This window comes from Pelophylax lessonae, assembly GCF_965119305.1.
Source record: "Pelophylax lessonae genome assembly, chromosome: 12".
NCBI lineage: Eukaryota > Metazoa > Chordata > Amphibia > Anura > Ranidae > Pelophylax > Pelophylax lessonae.
The window spans coordinates 60912785-60932403 of NC_138779.1; the positions used below are offsets into that span (position 1 = coordinate 60912785).

General features: G+C 43.6%; 1 protein-coding gene across 1 annotated transcript in view; it reads right to left on the reverse strand.

Annotated features, from left to right (window-relative positions):
• The window catches only part of LOC309567870 (indolethylamine N-methyltransferase-like), a 55780-nt gene extending 36582 nt beyond the window's left edge, over positions 1 to 19198 (reverse strand). The window contains exons 1-2 of the mRNA XM_082273378.1: positions 19007 to 19198; positions 12629 to 12836 (exon numbers count right to left, since the gene is read on the reverse strand). Of these exons, the coding sequence (XP_082129504.1) occupies positions 12629 to 12836; positions 19007 to 19160 (362 nt within the window). The 5' untranslated portion in view covers positions 19161 to 19198. The remainder of the gene's footprint in view (positions 1 to 12628; positions 12837 to 19006) is intronic.
• Positions 19199 to 19619: the final 421 nt, after the last annotated feature.

Consider the following 19619-nt stretch of genomic DNA (forward strand, 5'->3'; position numbering starts at 1 on the left):
TGCCAAATCGCAAAATAGAACCTTGTCATTAAGCAGCAAAATCTTCCGGTCCAGAAGTGGTTAATCATCGCTCCCCGTTTCCATGGTTACAGAGAGGGGGGAATGACGTCAGTTCCTCTCTCTCTGAACAGGGCAGCCATTGTTGCTGGCCGCATCGCTCCCGGCCTCCACGATGGGACCGGAGAGGCGGCTGGAGGGGGATGGAACCCCCTTCTGCCACCCGCAGAAGTGATTGAGCGGCTAATTCGCCACCTGGATCACTTCTGCATTGTAGAGAATCTCCTGCTGTAAACAATGGTACCGGGATAATGGATGTAGGTGCAGGCATCATCCCAGTATAACCATTGAAACCCAAAGACGTACAGGAAAGTCCTTTAGTGGGAAGTGGTTAAATATTCATCAGCTCTAAAATGTGCATTTGGAAAAAAAAAAACAGGAAAAAGGCTTTTGTGGTTTTAAAAACTTGGGCAGGAGGTGAGACTACATCCGGGTGGAGACTTGGATTTTGGGACCCCTTTTCTGTGCTCTTTGGTGCGCTGAGTTGACTGGGCGTTGTCCTCCAACTCGTGTGCTTGTACATGGTATCATTCCACCATGGCTTTCTGGTGCACTGAGTTGCTGCTGAGCATTGTGCTCCAACTTCTGTGCTTGCACATGGTATCATTTCATTCCACCATGGCTTTCTGATGCGCTGAGTGAGACTTGGATTTTGGGGCCCCTTTTCTGTGCTCTTTGGTGCGCTGAGTTGACTGGGCGTTGTCCTCCAACTCGTGTGCTTGTACATGGTATCATTCCACCATGGCTTTCTGGTGCACTGAGTTGCTGCTGAGCATTGTGCTCCAACTTCTGTGCTTGCACATGGTATCATTTCATTCCACCATGGCTTTCCAATGCGCTGAGTCACTGGGAGAATTGCCTTCCAACTTCTGTGCTTGCACATGGTATCATTTCATTCCACCATGGCTTTCTGATGCGCTGAGTCACTGGGAGAATTGCCTTCCAACTTCTGTGCTTGCACATGGTATCATTTCATTCCACCATGGCTTTCTGGTGCACTGAGTTGCTGCTGGGCATTGTGCTCCAATTTCTGTGTTTGCACATGGTATGATTTCACCATAGCTTACACTGTATCTGCCAACCACAGCCCATGCTCTACCAACTGCACTAAATACCAACGAAACCAATATTGTATATATGCCCCCCCATTTACAAAGCTTTCCAACTTATGGAGACAAATTTGAAACCAACATTAAAATCTTTCTTATTGGCTTGTGTATCACTTCCCAATCCTTCCGGCACTATAAACCGTCCAGAAACCCAAATTATTTGCATTCTACCAACCCTGAGCTGACAAAACCCATTACCCAGAATCCTTTGCGAAGATATGCAAATGAGCAGGTGCATCCAGCTAACTGATAACTGTCACCAGTGTGCTTATGGCAGCACTCCGCCCCCAACCAGCCTGTTTTCAAACAGCTGCTGCTGTAACTGACCACGTGCGGCACCATGGCAACGGCAGGTCTGGTCAGAGAATTAGATGGTTCCTTCCTCAGCTGGGAATGATCGGAGGGTCTGTATTCCTTCTATCAATTCACAGAGATTATCAGATATTTTTACTCAAAAATCCTGCCCCCTCCTGGCTGTCATTTACATTGCGCTTCCATGGGGTGTACAGTAAACCCCCGCTCCATCGCGGTTCAGTTTTTGCGGTCCCGATATGTTGCGTTTTTTTTTGTAATGTTATTTTACTATATAAATCATTAAAAATGAAATATTTTTGTGTTTTCCGTAGCTCTTGCTATGTCTCTCACTATCTTTTATGTGTTTAAATGAGTTTCTATTGTTTTAAGAGTGTTGTTAAAGACCTTAAAATGCTTTTACACGTACAGTGACAGTAAAAAAAACATGCCTACAATGCATTTTAATAGGGTTTTTCTATTTCGCGGATTTTCACTTTTCACGGCTGGGTCCGGAACGTAACCCCCGCAATGGAGGGGGGTTTACTGTACATGGAGGAGAGCTGTTTGGGGATGGTGATTAACCCTTTTACTGCCGCTGACATACGCCATACGTCAGCAGCAGTAGGGTGGGGGGGGGGGGGGTTTACACACTGTTGGCTGCCAGATGGAAACGGTCGTGCGGCTGTGCACTTTCACACACCTTGGCAGCACTGGAGAGCACCAGCAGGGGGCGTCAGAGGAGGAGGATCGGGGCTGCTCTGTGCAGTACCATTGCATAGAGCAGGTAAGTATAACGTGTTGCCCTAACGTTGTATAGCGCTGCGCAAACTGTTGTCACTAAATCCTGTACAATCATAATAATAATAATAATATAATAATGTATATTATTTTTAAAAAAGTTTATCCTTTAAAACCACCTTAATTCATGTGAATGTGTTTGTAATTTCTTGATGCAAATGTTGAGCTCTTCTGTAACAACAACAAAAATAACTCCTTTATAGATTGTTTTAATGAGAATTTAGGTGATAATAAAATCAAGATTTTTAGAAAAAAATAATTGGATTTATATGTTGCACTAAATCCTGTATCATAATAATAATATAATAATGTTTATTATTTTATCAACCACTTCCATACCGGGCAAATTCTATCATTCCTCTCCTACATGTAAAAATCATAATTTTTTTTGCTAGCAAATTACTCAGAACCCCCAAACATTATATATATATATATTAGCAGAGACCCTATGGAATAAAATGGTGGTCATTGCTATTTTTTATGTCACACGGTATTTGCACAAACAATTTTTCAAACACAATTTTTTTGGGGAAAAAAAACATTTTCATGAATTAAAAAAAAAAAAAGAAAACAGTAAAAAAACAAAACTGTAAAGTGGGCAAATTTTTTTGTATAATATGAAAGATGATGTTACTTTGAGTAAATAGATTCATAACATGTTACGCTTTAAAATTGCCCACACTCATGGAATGGCGCCAAACTTCAGTACCTAAAAATCTCCATAGGCTACGCTTTAAAAAGTTTTACAGATTACCAGTTTAAAGTTAAGCCTCGTACACACGCACCGATTGTCGGCCGACCGATCGGCCGTCTTTTGTCCAGTGTTGTTGTGTTGGTTGAAATGTGCTCTAGACTGCACACGAATTTTGTCGGCCAACAACAGCCAACTGCAGAAGTGATGTCATGTTCTGGTCTACTTTTCGTGTGTTTTTTCTTCTCTGAGCATGCCCAGTCTTGATCATCACATTTTTGTCGGCCGAAATCTGTACTGACTGAAGAACAATCGGCCGTTCTGCTGACGGCCAACAAAAATTTTATAGCATGCACACCAGATTTTGTTCGGCCGAAAAGTCGCAGTCGGTTGTCGGAAGCATCATACTAACAAGCCGACAATCGGCCGATCGGACGTTGGCCGAAAATTTACGGCCAACAATCGGTGCGTGTGTACGGGGCTTAACAGAGGAAGTCCAGTGCTAGAATTATTGCTCTCACTCTAACATTCGCTAGGATAACCCACATGTGTGATTTGAGCGTCGTTTACATACGTGGATGTGACCTAGGTATGCGTTCGCTTCTGTGTGCGAGCACGACGGGGCAGGGGCGTTTTAATTTTTTTTTGTTTATTTTATTTACATTTTTTTTATTTTTACACTGGGGGAGGGGCCAGGAGAGTCAAAGAGGGACCCAAGAAGAGGAGGATCTGGGCTGCTCGGTGCAAAACCAACTGCACAGAGGAGGTAAGTATTACATGCTTGTTATTTTTAACTAAAAAATCCAGAGACTTTCACTTTAACCACCTCCTTCCCAGATCTATTCTGACACTTCGCTCCTACATGTAAAAATAATTTGTACACATTATATATTTTTTTTTAGCCGATACCCTATAGAATAAAATGGCGTGTGTTGCAATTTTTTATGTCACACGGTATTTGCACAGCGTTTTTTCAAACGCAATTTTATTGGGAAAATAAATATTCATGAATTTAAAATAAATGAAACAGTAAAGTTACCCCAATTTTCTCTTTCGTTTATTGATGGACACAGTTCCATATCTTCTTTGACCCTTGGGTTATGCTGCTCTCCATAGGAGTAGGACCAGACGGAAACAAATTTGACTACGCCCCTAGGGCAGTCCTAGGGGGTTTACTTCCCACTTCCTGCTATAGGATCTCAGTTATTTCTGCCTAGTCAGGAGTAAGGATCTGGTTCCCTGCTGGGATCTCTGGTCCTGCCATTTTTTTTTATTATTTTCTGTTCTTGTGAGAATTACAATCAACTGGGCGATGCACTGGATATCTTAGACCCTTGCTGCCTCCCAAGTCTGGCCAGCTTTTTTTCCCCTGAGAATAGGTGCAACCCTTGTCTCCACCCCCTACCCACCTCCGAGCGCTGTCCTTGGGTTCCACCCTGTTCCCACCTCCCAGTACACCCCCCTCTTTTAGAGAATACAGAACCAAGTTTTATGTTGTGGTTCTAGGTAATTTGTATGAAATTTGTTACCACTTCAGCCCCGGAAGATTTACCCCCTTCCTGACCAGGCCCTATTTTGCGATTCGGCACTGCGTTATTTTAACGGACAATTGCGCGGTCGGGCAACGCTGTACCCAAACGAAATTTATGTCCTTTTTTTTTTTTACCACAAATAGAGCTTTCTTTTGTTGGTATTTGATCACCTGTGCAATTTTTATTTTTTGCGCAATAAACAAAAAAAAACCCGACAATTTAAAAAAAAAAAAAAAAAAACAATATTTTTCACATTCTGCTATATGACATTCCCAAAAAAAAATGTAAAAATCAAAATTTTTTAACATTTTAGGCCAATTTGTTTTCTGCTACATATTTTTTGTAATAAAATCATAATAAGCGTATTTTGATTGGTTTGTGCAAAAGTTATCGCGTCTACTAACTACTTGAAAGATTTATGTCATTTTTATTGTTTTTTTTTTTTTTTACTAGTAATGGCGGCGATCTGCGATTTTTTTGCAGGATTGCGGCAGACAGATCGGACCCCTAACTGACACTTTTGGGGGTACCAGTGACATTACTGCAGTAATCAGTGCTAAAAATATGCACTGTTCCTGTAATAATGACACTGGCAGGGAATTGGTTAACCCTGGGGTGATCAAGGGGTTAAATGTGAGCCTAGGGGAGTGATTCTAACTGTGGGGGGGGGCGTGGCTTCTAAGATGACCATAGAGACATGTGTTCCTATATAGAAGGATCACATGGGCTCTGTGATCATCCCAGGGAGAAGGACGGTCAGCAGTGTTTACAACAGCTGACCGTCCTCTCTCAGCGGGGAGCGATCACGGGTGTCAGGCGGCAATCGGAGGCGCCTGACACCCGCATCGGCTTCCCCGCTGATGAGCGTGCGCTCGCCCCCTAGACTCCCGAGAGTGAGCGCTGTACGTCGTAAATGTACGGCGATTTGCCTGGGAGCGGCTGCCTCCCGCAGTACATTGGGCGGGCCGTTGGAAAGGAGTTAATGATAACTAGAAAAGCAGTAAAATAGATCCCCTGGAATCGGCAACAAAAGACACCCCCCCCCAACAATAGATCCCTCAGCAACAATAAATCTTCCCCTGCAATAACAGAAAAAAACAGTAAAATAGATCCCCTGCGATCAGCAACAATAGATCCCCAATAACAATAGCCCCCCAGCAACAATTAATCTTCCCGTGCAACAATAGACCCCCCCTCCCAACAACAATAGTTCACCAAAGCAACAATAAATCCTCCACTGCAACAATAGCCCCACCCACAACAAATGCACTCCAGCAACAATGGTAGTCCTATGCCAAAAAATTCTAAAAAGTATCTCTATCTTTTTTTTTCTATCTCATGGAGGAAAAGTGAGAAATAACGTATATATCATACAATCATTCCATAAACGCATACCACATACACTGCATATATCATTTCAAGAAAATATGCTTATAAAATAGTTTAACACTTGCCAAAAAAAAAATGTCCCCGGATTTCATTTTAAAAATCTGGTCACCTTATCCTAATCCCCACCACCCACTCACAGTGTCCCTAATCACCACCACCCACTCACAGTGTCCCTAATCACCACCACCCACTCACAGTGTCCCTAATCACCCCCACCCACTCACAGTGTCCCAAATCACCACCACCCACTCACAGTGTCCCTAATCACCACCACCCACTCACAGTGTCCCTAATCACCCCCACCCACTCACAGTGTCCCTAATCACCCCCACCCACTCACAGTGTCCCTAATCACCCCCACCCACTCACAGTGTCCCTAATCATCGACACCCACTCACAGTGTCCCTAATCACCACCACCCATTCACAGTGTCCCCAATCACCACCACCCACTTACAGTGTCCCTAATCACCCCCACCCACTCACAGTGTCCCTAATCATCGACACCCACTCACAGTGTCCCCAATCACCACCACCCACTCACAGTGTCCCCAATCACCACCACCCACTTACAGTGTCCCTAATCACCCCTACCCACTCACAGTGTCCCTAATCACAACCACTCACTTACAGTGTCCCCAATCACCACCAACCACTCACAGTGTCCCTAATCACCACCACTCACTAACAGTGTCCCCCAATCACCCCCACCCACTCACAGTGTCCCTAATCACCACCACCACCCGCTCACAGTGTCCCTAATCACCCCCACCCACTGACAGTGTCCCTAATCATCGACTCCCACTCACAGTGTCCCTAATCACCACCATTCACTTACAGTGTCCCTAATCACCACCAACCATTCACAGTGTCCCCAATCACCACCAACCACTCACAGTGTCCCTAATCACCACCACTCACTCACAGTGTCCCTAATCATCGACACCCACTCACAGTGTCCCTAATCACCACCACTCACTTACAGTGTCCCCAATCACCACCAACCACTCACAGTGTCCCCAATCACCACCACCCACTCACAGTGTCCCTAATCATCGATACCCACTCACAGTGTCCCTAATCACCACCACCCACTCACAGTGTCTGCAATCCATGCCGCACCAGTCGCGGTGTCCCTGATTGCTGCTATACCAGTTTAATTGTCCCTAATTACTGTCATGCCAGTTACGATATCCCCAGTGGCAGCTGGTGCTCCATGGGCCCCGGGGGGGCGGCAGGCGGACCGCACCATACCCCCCCCCGACCACACCAGGCCGCACACCATACCCCCCCCCCCCCCGGACCACAGCAAGACAGGAGAGAGGGGAAACAGGAGACAGGACAGGGGAGACAGGAGACAGGACAGGACCCCCCCTCAATCACCCTGCCCTGTCTTCTGCGTCTCCTCCCTCCTCCTCCAATGGCATGGCTTCTCCTTTCGGCCAATCAGGAAACGTGTCTCAAAACCCGCTTCCTAATTGTCCAGGAGGAGGATCATGGAGATGTGACAATAGCAAATTTTCATTCGCTATTGTCACACAACTGGGTGGGCTCAGGGCGCAGTTCTCTGCTCCCCAAGCCCACCTTTTTTTTTTTAGCCTGTGAGAACCTCTGGCTCTAATCACATGGTTAAAAAAATGCACCATTGAACTCCATGCGTCCGGCACCCCGCATGTAGATTAGGGGTCAGACGCATGGATAGTGGGGACGGCGCCCCTGCACCCCATATACACCAGCCCGCCACTGGGTATCCCTGATCACCACCACACCAGTCATATTTTCCCTAATCAGTGCCACACCAATTACAGTGTCCTTGATCACCGCCACAGTAATTAAAGTGTCCCTGGACCCTGATTAGTGATTAGGGGCACTGGAAGTGGGTAGTGGGGATTAGGGACACTGACTGGTGACAGTATGTATAAAATAAAAATAAATAATAAAAAAAAAAAAATATATATATATATATATATATATATATATATATATATGTAGCACTGCCCCCGTAAGAGCTGCTAGATATTCACCCCTGGTTACCAGCACACGGCCACAAGCAAATGCAGTTTCTTAATTCCTCTTGGCTCTCACTTCAATAATCAGTCCAGGGGTAGTGATGTCGCGAACATAAAATTCGCTGTTCGCGAACGGCGAACGCGAACATCGGCGAATGTTCGCGAACCGGCGAACATTGCGAACCGCCATAGACTTTAACCGCTTGCCGACTGCGCACAGTATATTTACTGCGGCAGTCGGCCCCGGCCAGGCAGAGTGACGTAGGTCTACGTCGCTCGCCTGTCACTCCTTCCAGAGCCAATAGCGGGCGGGCGCGCGCCCGCTGAGGCGCGCGCCCGCCTCGGCTCGTTCACGGAGGAGTGCGGGAGTGTGACTGGCGGACCCGATGTCCGCCGGTCACACTACGATCGCCGGTACAGCGGGAGAAAGACAGAGCGGCTTGTGTAAACAAGCCACCTGTCAGTTCTCCCTGTGTAAAAGTGAAGATCAAACAGTTCTACTATGTAGAACTGTTGATCTTTGTTTTTACACTAGTAGACCTGTCCCTGCACAGTTAGAATCACGCCCCTAGGACACACTTAACCCCTCCCTGTCCAATACTGTTAACCCCTTCCCTGCCAGTGTCATTTTTGCAGTAACAGTGCATATATATAGCACTGATTACTGCAGTAATGTCACTGGTACCCCCAAAAGTGTCAAAAATGTCAGTCAAGGGTCCGATCTGTCCGCCGCAATGTCGCAGTACCGCAAAAAAAATCGCAGATCGCCGCCATTACTCGTTAAAAAAAAAAACACCAAAAATGACAAAAATCTTTCCCTTTGTTAGTAAACGCGATAACTTTTGCGCAAACCAATCAAAATACGCTTTTTGCGATTTTTTTTTACCAAACATAGGTAGCGTAAAACAAATTGGCCGAAAATTTTAAAAAATTTTGATTTTTACATTTTTTTTGGGGGGAATTTCATATAAAAAAAAAGTGAAAAATATTGTTGTTTTTGCAAAAATTACGCTCTTTTTTTGTTTATAGCGCGTGATCAAAAAATCGCACAGGTGATCAAATACCACCAAAAGAAAGCTCTGTTTGTGGGAAAAAAAGGACGTGAAATTCGTTTAGGTACAGCGTCGCACGACCGCGCGATTGTCCGTTAAAGTCACGCAGTAAAAAATCGCAAAATAACCCCTGGTCTTTTAGCAGGAAAATCCTCCGGTGGTAAAGTGGTTAATAGGCAGGCGAATTTTAAAACCCACAGGGACTCTTTCTGGCCACAATAGTAATGGAAAAGTTGTTTCAAGGGGACAAACACCTGGACTGTGGCATGCCGGAGAGGGATCACACAGAAAAAAGTTCTTAAAAATTGTAATTTTTTGATAGAGAGCCAATTATTGGAAAAATGAAAAAAAAATAAAAATAAAAAATTTCTTTGGATTTAGCATCTGGGGGGTCTAAAAAGTGTACCTGTGAAGTTTCAGCTCTGTAGCATGTCCAGAACCAGAAAAAAATATGAATTAGGGTTAGGGCTAGGGTTAGGGTTAGGGTTAGGTTTAGGGTTAGGGTTATTTTTATGGCTAGGCTTAGAGGGTTAGGGTTAAGGTTAGAGGGTTAGGGTTATTGTTAGAGGGTTAGGGTTAGGTTTAGTGTTAGGGGCTAGGGTTAGGGTTACGGTGAGATACTTAGGGTTAGAGTTAGTAGCCCTACCCCTACCCCTCTAACTCTAACCCTAAGCACTAAAAATAACCCTAACCTTAGCCCTGACCCTAACCCTAGCCCTAACCCTAACCCTAGCCCTAACCCTGATTCTATTTTTTTTTCTGGTTCTGGACATGCTACAGAGTTGAAACTTCACATGTACACTTTATAGACCCCCCAGACAATAAATCCAAAGAAATTTTTTTTTTGTTAAGTTTTTTTTTTTTTTTTTTTCCAATAATTGGCTCTCTATCAAAAATGACAATTTTTAAGAACTTTTTTTGTGTGATTTAGTGTCTAGGGGGTCTAAAAAGTGTACCTGTGAAGTTTCAGCTCTGTAGCATGTCCAGAACCAGAAAAAAAGATAATTTTTCAGTAGAGCAGGGATGGTGGGAACCCCTTTTACACCTATATGATCTTTTTTTTCTGGTTCTGGACATGCTACATATATTTATATATATTAAAAAAATACTCAAATACCAGCCCTCAAAGGGGCTTTTGGGGACAATATATATATATATATATATATATATATATCACAGAACAAAAAAAATTACACAAATACCAGCCCTCAAAAGGGCTTTTGGGGACAATAGATTATATATATATATATATATATATATATATATATATATATATATATATCCAAAAAAAACCTCAAATACCAGCCCTAGGAAGGGCTTTTTGGGGTGCTGTCCTTACAGCAGGAGTGTACCAAGAACACTGGCTAACAAGACCGGGAACTGTCCCCAGCTATAACAGCAGCACCAGCACTTTCCCTGCTCTCAGTAACACAGAAATGATCTAAAATGGATGCTGCCCTTGCTTATTTATAGGAGGTGGGAGGGTGTGGGAGGGAGGTATGCTGATTGGCCTGGAATGTGTCTGCTGACTGTGATGTTCAGGGTCAAAGTTTGCCTCAATGATGATGTATAGGAGGCGGACCGAACATCGCATATGTTCGCCCGCAGCGGCGAACGCGAACTTTCGAAGTTCGCCGGGAACCGTTCGCCGGCGAACCGTTCGCCGGCGAACCGTTCGGTACATCTCTAATCTTCTTCACAATAGAAACCACATCCAAGGTTCATTTTCGGGAAAAATACTTTCCCAACCACTTTGGTTTGGGGTCCTAAACTTCAGCATGAATGAATCTTAAGGTCGAATTTAAGTCCAACACGAACTATTGTCAACCATTTGAGCTCTGAAAGATTTTCCCCTCTTTATACACTAGGCCATTTTTTGCTATTTGCACTACTTTAACCACTTGCCGACCGCCGCACGACTATTTACTGCGGCGGTCAGCCCCTCACAGGCAAAGCGACGTAGGGCTACATCGCTAGCCTGTGAGGCTCTAGGGAGCGAGCGCGCGCCGCCAGAGGCGCGCTCCCGTTCGGTCACGGACCTCCCCGCGTGTGTGCCCGGCGGACCCGATGTCCGCCGGGCCCTCGCGATCGTCGGTTACACCGGAAGAAAGTCAGGCGGCTAATGTAAACAAAGCCGCCTGTCATTCTTCCCTGTATAACAATGGAGATCACACGGTTCTGCTATGTAAGACCATTGATCTCTGTTCTTACACATCAAGCCACATCCAATCACAGTAAGAAACACGCCCGTAGGGACACACTTAACCCCCTCCCTCTCAAATAAAGTTAACCCCTTCACTGCCAGTGTCATTTTTACAGTAACAGTGCATATGTATAGCACTGATTACTGCAGTAATGTCACTGGTAACCCCAAAAGTGTCCGCCGCAATGTCGCAGACCCGCAAAAAAAATCGCAGATTGCCGCCATTACTCGTTTAAAAAAAACAACAAAAATGACAAAAATCTTTCCCTTAGTTAGTAAACGCAATAACTTTTGTGCAAACCAATCAAAATACACTTTTTGCGATTTTTTATAACAAAACAAATTGGCCTAAAATGTAAAAAAATTTTGATTTTTACATTTTTTTGGGGAATTTCATATAAAAAAATGTGAAAATTATTGTTATTTTTGCAAAATTTACGCTTTTTTTTGTTTATAGCGCATGATCAAAAAATCCCACAGGCGATCAAATACCACCAAAAGAAAGCTCTGTTTGTGGGGAAAAAAGGACGTCAAATTCGTTTAGGTACAGCATCGCACGACCGCGCAATTGTCCGTTAAAGTCACGCAGTGCCGAATCGCAAAATAGGCCCTGGTCAGGAAGGGGGAAAAATCTTCCGGGGCTTAAGTGGTTAACTGGTAATTGCACGCTCATGCAATGCTATACCCAAACGAAATTTAGACCATTTTATATCACACAAATAGAGTTTTTTTTTTTTTAAATGTTTGCCTAACAGTGTGTGATGTGTGCTTATTTTTACTACAGGTCTCTTTGTTTTTTTATCTCTGCTTTGCAGATCTCTTTGTTTCTGATCTCTGCTTTGCACAATAAGAAAGAGAGAGATTGTTTCCCCTGTACAGAGCCCTGTGTTGATTGTCAACACAGGGCTCTGGGCTGTGATTGTACACAGACGACCAACAGGTCCTGGCCGTGAATCACTGGTTAATATGTGCTGGCAGGCTCCCACTGTATACAATCACAGCAGGGCAGAGGGTGGGGGGGGGGGGGCAGCCTTCTGTGCACCCTAAACCTGAAAGAAGGCGGCTACATACGTTGATTTGCCTGTGTGGGCCGACTGCCCACAATACATTGTAAGCAGGAGGTCTGTAAGTGGGTAAAAATGTTCCCTACCCTCCTCCTACCTATCCTGCCTGCCCTGTGTAAAAAAGATCTGTATACTTACCTTCTTTCAGTCCAGTCACCTGAACCTACAGCTCCAGCTTTCCTGTGTCAATGACTGGATGCTACAGGGGGGAGGAGGGAGAGCTGACAACGGTTGGGCCATGGAAGCCTCTGGGTGACATCATGGCTCTGGGAATTCGCAGCTGTTGTCGAGCGCTCCCTTACACAGGGAAGCCAGAGCTGCCAATAAAACAAAAAGTTCTCAATGATAAATTAACCAGACCATAAGGAACTCTTTGGGAGAAGTTCATTGTTCGGGTTTACATGCATCTTAAAATCAATTTACTTTCATACCTGCGACCTTCTAGATCACAAACAAGCTTCAAAGCTGGTGTCCAGTCGAATAGCCCTGGCTCATTTTTCCTCCATCTCTCCAGGTATTCTCGGTTGCGGTCAGTGAAATCAGCTGCAGTGATCTCCCTAAAAGCCTCACAGGCAGACAACTCTTGGTAAATAGCAGGACCAGGACCAATATCAATCATCGACTCCCCTCCAACACCACCTTGTGCAAAAGAACAAAACATAATGTGGAACACAAAAAAATGACTAAAATATAAACATAAGTCATTCAATTTAGTTTTGGATTGATAAAAAAATTATTGGGGGTCCATTTCTAAAATATTTGTTGGCCAAGTAGCAGAAGCATTCATGCAAGCTGGCCAAGACTTTCCTGTGTTTTCTCTAATAGATTAGCTCTTATATTGTCAGCTCCATTGGGTAGCTTTCTGAAATACCTAAATGAGATAATATATTGCATTTCATCCACTAGATAGAGCTGCCAATAAAGGAATTCATCAGATACAGGGGCGTAACTACAGGGGTTGCAGGGGTTGCAATTGCTACCGGGCCCCATGCTCCAGGGGGCCCGGTAGCAAACCAGTGGGTGAACTTCCAGGATCTCAAAGGTCACACTTGCGACCGGGCCCTGGCATTGCACCACTGTGGGGAGGCCCCAAGATTGCAGGAAGGGGGCCCACTGCAGAACTTGTGAAAGGATCCTGCTGTGGGACCATAATAAAAGGCCATGCAACGAGAGTAAAGAGCCCCAGGATTAGTGGGAAGAGCCCCGGGCTTGAAGGGAAGGGCCCCGGCCAGGGGACTGGGGGGCCCTTCATGGTTTCTTGCATCGGGGCCCTGAAGGTTCTAGTTACGCCTCTGATCAGATATTTAATCATAAAATTACTGGAAAATTTCAGTTTGCATGAACGCTTCCGATATTCTTCCAATAAGTGTTTTAAAAATAGACCCCATAAAGTAAAAAAACATTACCACAAGTAATGCAAAACTTAAAATGGGCTCTGCTTGAGAGAAAATGTTAATTTTAGGAAAACCAAGAGTAAGGCCTGATGTGTGCTTACCTAAATAGGTTGACCAGATCATCAGTCTTTTAGGCCATACTTTTTACAGTTTTGGTTATGACTTTATTCTGAGTAAGGATAACTTTTCCCAAAAAACACACAGAAGGGTGCAAACATCTCATGTATTACCATAGACAAATTGATTGAATCCACCAAGACATGGATACTCACAATCAGATAAGAACAGCAAGCATAAAACTGGTGCACTTTAGCCAAGCATGGTCCTAGAACCAACAATTGGATGGCTGATGCATTCTGGGGGACAAACCCCCTTCCTCAGAGCAAAACCTATCCTAGGATCAAGCGTTTAGATGGCTGACGTGTTTTGGGGGACAAACCCCAGCTCTGAGGAAGGGGGTCTGTCCCCTGAAAAGTGTCAGCCATCCAATCATATTCGGCTGAAGTACGCCAGTTTTATGCTTGCTGTCCCTTTTTGCTTGTATCTATTTGTCTTGGTGGATTCAATAAATTTGTCTATGGTAATGCAAAAAGGAGTTTGTGCCCTCCTGTGTGTTTTTTGCAGTTCATTGATGAAGATTTCCTAGCAGGGGAGGACTGGGAAGGGGGGCAGGGTGGCAATTGCCCCCTGGGCCACTTTAATGCCAGGTAAAAAGGCCAAACTCAGGGCTGGATTAATGTAGGGGCCAGACACTGTATACAGCTGCCAGTTGCCACTACCCAATGTTATATTTGCAGAGCTGCAGCGGAGGGATATGAGTGTGCAGAGTGCGCTCCTGCACCTGGCCGGCACAATACTAACACAGTCACTTTCCTGTCAGGCAGAGTGATCTGCGCCCGACAGGAGCTTCCTAGGCCCCACCTGGCGGGATGTCATGTATTTTTGTTAAACCTTTGTTGCTATGAACATTAACTTATGTTACCAAATTGGATCATGTTTGTCTTGCTTCATAACATCAATATCCATTCTAAAACCAGGTGGGCATGGATGGTGAGCTGATTTGATGATTCAATGGGCCGCTTGACTGAACTTGCCCCCCAGGCCTAAGGTTGCCAGCCCTCCCCTGTTTCCTAGTCTGAGGAGGGCTGCACCTCCCAAGGAACTATGCAGAGTGAAGTATTGTGAAAGAAAACCCCTGGATTGGGCACTGGAGTGTTTTTGGTGAATGTAGATAACTTTTCGCAAGCAATCAGGACTTCCATAAATCCTTAAAGCTGATCTCCACATAGACAGACAAATCCCCAGATTAAATTTATGTGACCGGGCTGACGTGGTAAAAGGTTTGTGATTCAGTTCAGCCATTTTTGTGATCTAGGCAGCATAGCCAGGTCAGTGATCTTACTTTTCTCCATTGTGATTAGCAGTTTATCAATGAGAATCTCTCCATGTGTTTAAAGCGGAGTTCTGGCCTTGGAAACTATTTTTCACTAAAAATACCCTCGGGACAGTCGGGGCTAGTGCATTCCACGATGGATAGCCTCTGAACTGTCCCGGGTCACACTTACCTTTTAGAAGAAATACTTACCTTGAAAATTTCTTCTCCAGCGCTGTCATCTCAGGTGTGGGCAGCTGAAGCCAGCCGTCCTCTTCGGCGTCCTCTTCCGTGTCCTCTTCGGGCCGGTGCAGGCGCATTGATTCCTGGGAGCAATGACATTCAGCTCCCATGAATCAATGCAAGCAGGAAGTGACGGCACGGGCCACGGCCGCAGAGGGAGGAAGTGGAAGAAAGATAAGTATATTTTCTTCAATAACAAGGTAAGTAAACAAAAAAAAAAAAATTGGGACTATCCATTTCTTTTACAGGTGACACAGAGCAAGCGGATGGCCCAAAGTCATTTTTGAGGCCGGAACTCTGCTTTAATGCCTGTCAGCAAACCCCCAATATTAAACTGGCAGCACACTGCAATGCAGAAGAGCTTCGCTGGCATACACAGTGCTGCCCCTATCTTTGACTGTTGGTGTCTTGCTGTATATAGGATTACTGGAACCAAAGACAGAATGAGTTGCTAGTTCAAAAATTCTAAATAAGGAATTTTTTTAAGGATACATAACTGAAAAAGAGATCTGCCTGCAGTTTTGCTTTGAAGAGATGATCTGGTCACCCTGCTTTGATGATCCTCCATAAAGACAAGACTTTTCTGACCTAATGTGCTTGCAGATGGATGGGAACATTCAGATTATCAACACTCTATGCTCCCAAGGACATGCCTTTTGCACAGCTGACTCCTATCACAGTCACCATGAGCACAAAAAAAAAAAAAGAATGTTGCAGAGCAATGTTCAGTTCCAGCCAAACTTTGTATTTATTTTTAGTTAATGTTTTGGGCACAGAGACTCCTCACTTAGCTTAGTAACTAGATGAAGAACGGAAGGGAGAGAAGGGCCCCAAGGTGCCAATAATGTAGGGAAGTCACCCCTAGATAGATACAGGGGATGTACTCTCAGACATTAATCTCCTCAGGTTGGGACTTTAACGGCTAGTGGGTTTGTCATGTATAGAGAATATACACAGAAATCGTTAAAATAACATCTTTATTTTGTAACATCAATAAAAAGATAAAACTATATATTGTATAAAAACAATAACAACTATAGTACAAGTGTCATTGCCTGAGTGAATTCCATGTGAATATGGTGCTATAGAGTCCTACGCGTTTCGATGAGCGTTATGCCTTAGAATAGGTTCTTCAGGGACCATATGTAACTTTGTCTCTTATAGGCTTTATCACATCACTCAAGAAAAAGAAAAGTTGAATGATGTATTGATGTTACAAAATAAAGATGTTATTTTAACGATTTCTGTGTATATTCTCTATATATGACAAACCCACTAGCCTTTAAAATCCCAACCTGAGAAGATTAATGTCTGAGAGTACATCCCCTGTTTATATCTAGGGGTGACTTCCCTACATTATTGGCCCCTCTGGGCCCTTCTCTTTCTTCAGTTCTTCATATGTTTACATTAGGGATGCGTCTGTGGCTGTTTGTCCTTAGAACCGATATTTGTATTTGAATGTAGCTTAGTAAATAGGTTTATGTTATGCTAACTTTGACTATTCAATCATGTGAAATACTAAAAAAAAACCTGAAGTTTTTCTTGCATATGATCGGATCTTTAAATCAAACAAAGCTTCTTTTAACAGTATTTACTAAGCTAAGTGAACAATCTCTACTCTTAGTAAATCAGCCACATGAAAATGAATATCTGTTTCCTGCATTTATATGGAACTGACTTGTTATGCTGCATAGAACTGTTCATAGTTGTCCATGCCCCATATGGAACTTTCAGTTAGCTGCCCCCCCTCACATTTTTTTTTACAAACCTTAAAGCCGAGTTCCGGACAATTTTTTAAATTTTTTTTAGCTAAAAATACCCCTAGATAGTCAGGGCTCGTGCATTTAAAAAAGGTATCCTGTAAACTGTCCCCTGTTTTTTGTTCATGCAGCATAAATTACTTACTTTGCGCAGTTCCTGTACAGTGCGGCCATCTGCAGTGTGGGCATCTGAAGCCGCAGTGTCCCTCTTCTGGGATTGCGCGCATGCGCAGTGCATTGCAAGTGAGTCCCACAGCTTGTAGGCTGTTTTCATAGCCCATTGGCTCCTGGGATCGATGACACTCATCTCCCAGGAGCCAATGCAAAGCCGGAAATTACGTAGTTTGCCGCGGCCACATAAGGAGGAAGTGAAAGATATTGCTCCATAAATGAGGTAAATAAACCAGAAAAAAAAATACTTGCCAATTCATTTTTAGGATGCACACAATTGCTGCATGGAGGACATTGTAAAATGTGGTTGAAACTCAGTTTAAAGCTGAATTCCAGGTATGGCAATTTTTACATCCAGCTTGCACCAGCTTATGTGTGTATGTCCATAGCTGTGGGATCCCCGTGGAAGCTGGAAATTATTGTAATAATATAGGAGTTTGCACGCTTAGCACGGGGGCCAATCAAGGAACACCTTACATTTTCTTAGTGAATGCAAAGCATTTTCTGATTGGATGCGGTGGAGCGGTGAAGTGGGAATCTCCAACTCGTCCAACCAGAGAACACTATGTATTCATTGAGAAAATGTTGTCTTATTTGAATGGCACTCATGCTAAATGGGTGACCTCCTGTGTTCACTTAGCAGCAGGGCAGGCAGTTGGTAGTAGTAGTGAACAAGCAGGTAGCAGTCGTCCTACCCTGCTGTACCTTGTACCACTTATGTGAATAAAGGAACTTTTCTTCATTGGATTCCGGGGTGGTGTGCAACCATTTTCTTCTTTCAGGCTTCTCCTGGTGGCGAGCCGAGGTTCAGCGCCCACCTTGAATCGTGGACTTTGACTAGCCTGAGCAGTGTTATCTCTCCTCATTATAGGGCAGGCAGTTGGCAAAGGACCTAGAAGCTAGTGGAGATGACTGTAGTAGCTGCGCCCATGAATTCACAGGGATCCCACAAGTATGGCACATAAATACTTGTATTGGCTCAAGCTGGTCAATACAACTATTTAAAGTGTAAATCAGCCTTCACCCCATTCACACTTGTATGACTTGTCTTGTAACTTTGGACATTAAAGTCGCATGACAAGTCGTACCCCATGTTTCCCATTGATAATCATTCATATATGTGCGACCTAAAGTCGCAGCGACTTTAAAGTAGTTCATGCACAACTTTGGTCCGACTTTCATGCAACTTGAGGGCCATAGACTTCAATGTTAACCATAAAAAGTTGCATGAAAGCGGTATCTGAATGTTTTACATGCAACAGTGGTGCAACAGTTTGGAGGAACAACAAGCCACATCCAAGTTGCACCCATCCAAAGTTGTGTCAAAGTTTCATCAAAGTTGCACTCCAAATTCATGTGACTTTGGAGCTGTACCAGTGTAAATGTAGTTTTATAGTCAATTAACTTACCTTCTACTGGTATGTTTTTTTTTTTTTTGTTTTTTTTTTAGAGAAAACCCACACAAGCATAGTGAGAATGTACCACCTCCATACAGATAGGGCCTCTGGTAGGATTTAAATCAAGGGCCTAAAGCTGCAAGGCAATGCTGCTTTCCATTTATCCACCATGTTACCCATGCAGATGTTATCAATGCTTCACTCTCTCAATAGTTGCACAGCAGTCAATGATTAAAGTGTGGGGCAATGCTGTCTAATATCTTTGATAACTAAATATAAACTACTAAATCACCTTAGTGTACACTAACAGGCTTATTACACTTACCATATAAAGACAAACTATACAAAATAGCAAAACAATACAAAGTGGCCAGCAATACTTACAGAAAGAAAGCTTGATCAAACTAACATAACATAATTAGAAGTATAAATATGATAATGCATGTTTAAAATTGCACCTGAAACGCATTACCTGTGGTGAAAGCTTTATGCAGTTTTTTCAAAATAAAGTCTAGGTAGCCATCTTTAATGAAGACTCCTGTAACAGCACCATAATAGGTTTCTAAGTAGACCTGAGGATCAAAGTTTTGTTGGTAGACCTGAGGACCAGTGAAGCCAGATGCCATTGTTCGGTGGTAGTGTTCTAGTAGTGTGTGAAGATATGTGCTGGACAATTCCTTTTATTCACCTCTCCCAGCTGCTATCAAATGGGCTGGTCCTAGTAAAGCTGTTAATAAGTAAATACAGCGACACATATTTTAGCACTTTATGGGTATACATAGAAGACAAAGAATGCTCTGTACAGAAACAGAGGGCAACCTCAAACCAATCCTACTCTTGTGCCAACCTCAAACCAATCCTACTCTTGTGCCAACCTCAAACCAATCCTACTCTTAACTGCCATCTGTGTCCATTGTTGTAGTCATATGTACTGAGGTTACACACACATATAGTATATTTTGTATATCTAATTAATATAATCAGGTTGTACACAGAGGTAATTAACCAAAGCTAAGAGATATAAATTGGAATGAAGAATAAACTTGCATTAATGTTTTGGAACTGTTAGATAAAAATAGGTTAAT